This window comes from Trypanosoma conorhini (assembly GCF_003719485.1).
Source record: "Trypanosoma conorhini strain 025E chromosome Unknown Tco_14.4_contig_00193, whole genome shotgun sequence".
Lineage (NCBI taxonomy): Eukaryota > Euglenozoa > Kinetoplastea > Trypanosomatida > Trypanosomatidae > Trypanosoma > Trypanosoma conorhini.
Genome location: NW_021704280.1, coordinates 5,691 through 9,768, shown reverse-complemented (window position 1 = coordinate 9,768; position 4,078 = coordinate 5,691). Strand labels below are relative to the sequence as shown.

Sequence of the window (4,078 nt, the reverse complement as noted above, 5' to 3'; positions counted from 1 at the left end):
CGCCGGCCGCCGTCGTCGCCACCGCGAGCGTTCGGCACGCCACGTCGCTCCACCACATCGTGTCGCTCGGCGAGCGGCTCACGCTCAGGGACGCCGACGCCGTCTTCGTCGCAGTCGGCAGCGCCGTCGCCGTTACGGACGCCGTCGGGGTCGGCGTGGGCGGCGGCGTCAGCGTCGGCGTCACCTGCCGGGTCTCGGTCGGCCCGTAGTGCGTCGGACTGTAGCGCGTCGCGCTCAGGCTCGGCGTCGGCGTCGGCGGCGTCGGCGTCCGCGTCGGCGTCAGGCTGCGCGTCGGCGTCAGCGTCGCCGTGTAGCTCAGCGGCGGCGTGGCGGGCGTGCGGTTGCACCCGTCCACGTGCGGCAGGTACACCGGCAGGCAGTCGCGCCCGTAGCCGCCCTCGGCGCAGCGGCAGCGGCAGGAGCCCGACATCGACTTCGTCGCGGCGGCAAAGCAGCTCACGTCGGCGTCGCACGCGTCGCACGTCACGGGGCGGAAGTCCCCAACGACGCCGGCGGACCGGTACTCGATCGGCAGCAGGGCCCGCCCGTTGAGCGTCAGGCACCCCACGACGAACCTCCGGCCGGCGCCCCCAGGCGCAACGGTGCCGTCCATCACGGCGCTGCCGCTGCCGGCGTTCGCGTGCAGCGTGAGCGTGCTCTGCGCGAGCTCCGCGCTGCGCGGGTAGGGCGGCAGCGACAGCAGCCCGCCGCCGACGGCGTTGCCGCGCACCGAGAGCCAAGACCCGGACGCGAAGGACGCCGCCTCCCGCAGCACCAGCAGCGCGCCGTCAGTCAGCGCCCCGGTGTTGTCGTTCACGACGACGGCAGACGCGTTGGCCGCCACCCCCTTGTCGAACACCAGCCCGCGCGCGGCGAACACCCGGCTCCCCGCCACGCGCAGCACCGCGCCACCCGCCGCCTCCACGCGCGCGCTCGCGTAGAGCGCGAACTCGCCGCCAAACACGACCGCGTCCAGCGCGACCCCGCCGCCGACGAGCTGCAGCGCGGCGCCCTCGACCACCAGCGTCCGCCCGCCGGCCATCACGCTCACGAGGGCCACGCCGGACACAACCAGCACGGACCGCACGAGCCGCAGGTCCGACAGCACCAGCACCGGGGCGTACGGCGAGGACATCGAGCCCGGCAGGTACACCAGCGGCGTCGGCTTCACGCTCACCAGCAGGGAGTCGGTGATTGTCAGCGCGGACCCCGCAGGGAACGCGCCTTTCAGCACAATCGCCCCGTTCATTGCCTCCACGCCGCACACCGACAGCTCCACCGACCGCTCCTCGTCGCCCTCCGCCGCCCCCGCACCGCGCAGCCCCCCGCCGCCCATCACGTACAGCACGGCGCCGTTCCGCAGCGACACGTTCTGAACAACGACCCGCACCCCCGCCCGCGCCATCCACGGCACGTAGACCACCGGATGCACGCCGTCCAGCACCACGTGGCGCAGCCTCACCTCGCGCGCGCCGTTCGGCACAACGAACACCGACCGCACCGTCACGCCCTCGAGGACGAACGCGCCCGACGCGGGGCCACCAGCGGGCGGCAGCGCGGGCTCCCCCACAGGCACGCACGCCTCGCCGTACCCGCCGCCGCCGCACGCACACACACACGCACCGTCCCGCTCGCTCGCGGACGCCGTCCCGGGCGCGTAGCAATACGTGTCCTTGTCGCAGGCGTCGCACCCAACCACGTCGAGGCGCGCGGCGTCGCCAAAGCCCGCGGCGGCGTACTCCTCCGCCGTCGACAGCGCACGCCCACCGGCGCGGTTGCACGCCACCCGCAGGTGCGCCTCCGCGGCGAGCGAGAGCTCCACCGACAGCATCCGCGAGAAGAGCCCCCGGTTGCGCACGAAGCTCAGCGTACTCCCGCTCGCTGTCACGGCGCCGGCGGCGTAGAGCATCACCTTCGACGCGCTGTCGTGCACGTTCTCCTTCGCCAGCAGCATCGCCCCGCCGGCCAGGCGCACCGTCGACGAAAACGCCACCGCGTGGTCCTGCGTCGACGCGAAGTCGCTCCGCACGAACGCCAGAGTGGAGCCCGACACGCGCACCTCCCCGCCCACCGCCACCGCGTGCCTGCACAGCAGGAAGTCGCTGTCCACAAACGCGAGCACGGAGCCGCCGCTGGCCGCCACACCGCCCTCCACCGACACGCACAGCCCCAGCGCGGTCTGCACCGAGAGCCGGTCCAGGTACAGCGCACCGCGCGACGGCAGCGCGACGCCGCCGACCACCAGCACGCCGACAGCGTCGCCGAACACCGCCACCACCTGCGTGCGCGCGACGGTCAGCACGCTCCCCGTCAGGCTCACGCCGTACAGCACGAGGCATCCCGACGCGCCGCCGAGGTCGTAGGCGCCGCGGTACGCAACGCGCGTCTCCGCAATCAGCACAGAGTCCACCACCGTGACGCGCGAGCCCGGCGGGTATCGGTTCGCCAGCAGCACGCCGCCGCCGGAGCGCGACTCAAGCCCGCTCACCAGCACCTCCACCTCCACCTGCAGGCCCGCAGGCGGCTCAGACGCCCACCCGACGACGTACAGACTCGCCCCGCCCACGAACGTGCAGTTTGCCAGCGTCACGTTGCGCGCGCTCCCAGACATCGCAGCCACGTCCACCACGACGTCTGCGGCGAAGGTCGCCCCCACGTAGCACACCGCCGACGCCCCGAAGCCGACGCTCACCTCCTCATCCACCCTCACGTCCCGCACGCACGGATCTTCATCGTTCCAGGGGACGCCGACGGGCAGGCACGCGTCGCCGTGGCCGCCCTCCGCGCACGTGCAGGCGCAGCCGGCACCCGAAGTCGTCGTCGTATACGCGGGGAAGCACGATGCCGCGAGGGCGCATGGGTCGCTGCAGCTCAGAATCGTGGCGTTGTACGCCGACGGGACGATGTAGACCGCCTCCTTTTCGCCGTTCACAGTGTTGCAGGCGGCCACAATCGATCCGTTTGAGAGGTCGCTGGGCCATGTCGGCTATCCGCAGCGCCGTCGGCGTGTTCGTGTCGGAGCGGAACTCGTTGCGGGACACGGACAGCGCGGAGTTGCGGAGGCTCAGCGCCCCGCCCAGGAAGGCGAAGGCAAGCCCAGGGGACCCGCGACAAAGGTTGCCGCTCACCTGCACCCAGGAGTCGTAATACACGTAGGCGTTTGAGGCCACGGCGAAAACGGCTGTGGCCCCCTGCATTAAGTTGCCCCCAAACACGACCGCTGACCGGGACTCCACACGCAACGACCACGGGAATAACATGAAGTACAATAGCGGCTTCGACACAACGTTGCCTTGCACCACCACGGCAGAGTTGTTCAGCACCTCCAGCGACGCGGACGCCCAGGACCCCCCAAGCCGTACCACAACACTATTGGCGCCGCCCGTAGCAAACGTGTTGCGAACCACGGCAAACAGGGAGTCCCACGACACCCTCAGCGAAGAGTCGACAATGTAGATGGCGCTCGAGTACGCCGCCACGGGCCGAAAGGTGTTGCCGCTGAACACCACCGCGGAGTGGTTGGCGACCCACAGCTCATTCATCGCGACACACGACGGGCTCCCGAGGGTCAAACCCGGCGGCGAAACCGTCCGCGTGAGCGTAAATTGGTTCCCGCTGATGGTGATGTTTGTGCGCGGGGGAAACGCGCCTTCTGGGCTCAGCAGCGCGTCGTCGAACGTGTTGCCGGTGACGGCGATGTTCAGCGAACCCACGGCGGAGTCCGCGCTGCCCGCCAGCACCAGCACGGCGCCGTCCCTCCACGTGCACCCATCGAATGTGACGTTCGCCACGTCGCCCGTCATCGCCCCAGTGAGCACTGTGAGGCTCATGCCGCCCCCGCTGAAGGTCACGTTGCGGTAGCACAGCCACGACAGCCCGCTGCCCACCGCCTGCGTCACCTCGGGGTACTCCATGTCGCTGACGCACTCGCCAAACGCCGGTGGTGGCGGCGGTGGCGGCGGTGGTGGCGGGGGCGGCGGGCCGGCAGGCACAGGCGCCGGGGCGCACACCTCGCCGTGCCCTCCACTGGCGCACTCGCACCTGCAGCCGCTCACCGCCGTTGTCAGCGCACCGAAGC

The 4,078-nt window shown here is 71.4% G+C and overlaps 3 protein-coding genes across 3 annotated transcripts in view, besides 1 other annotated feature; all 3 read right to left on the bottom strand.

Annotated features, from left to right (window-relative positions):
• Tco025E_03978 (dispersed gene family protein 1 (DGF-1)) overlaps positions 1-2,611 on the bottom strand; it is a gene marked incomplete at both ends in the record, with an annotated part of 2,664 nt that extends 53 nt beyond the window's left edge. The window contains one exon of the mRNA XM_029370894.1: positions 1-2,611. This exon is cut by the window's left edge and continues 53 nt beyond it. Within this exon, the coding sequence (XP_029228995.1) occupies positions 1-2,611 (2,611 nt within the window).
• Positions 2,612-2,729: 118 nt separating this feature from the next.
• Tco025E_03977 (dispersed gene family protein 1 (DGF-1)) lies at positions 2,730-3,914 on the bottom strand (the record flags this gene model as incomplete). Its single annotated transcript, XM_029370893.1, has 1 exon — positions 2,730-3,914. One exon carries the CDS (start codon positions 3,912-3,914, stop codon positions 2,730-2,732), a length of 1,185 nt encoding a protein of 394 aa, XP_029228994.1.
• A 28-nt stretch (positions 3,915-3,942) lies between these two features.
• Positions 3,943-3,980: a microsatellite.
• An 83-nt stretch (positions 3,981-4,063) lies between these two features.
• Positions 4,064-4,078, bottom strand: part of Tco025E_03976 (dispersed gene family protein 1 (DGF-1)) — a gene marked incomplete at both ends in the record, with an annotated part of 498 nt that continues 483 nt past the window's right edge. Inside the window, one exon of the mRNA XM_029370892.1 lies at positions 4,064-4,078. This exon is cut by the window's right edge and continues 483 nt beyond it. Within this exon, the coding sequence (XP_029228993.1) occupies positions 4,064-4,078 (15 nt within the window).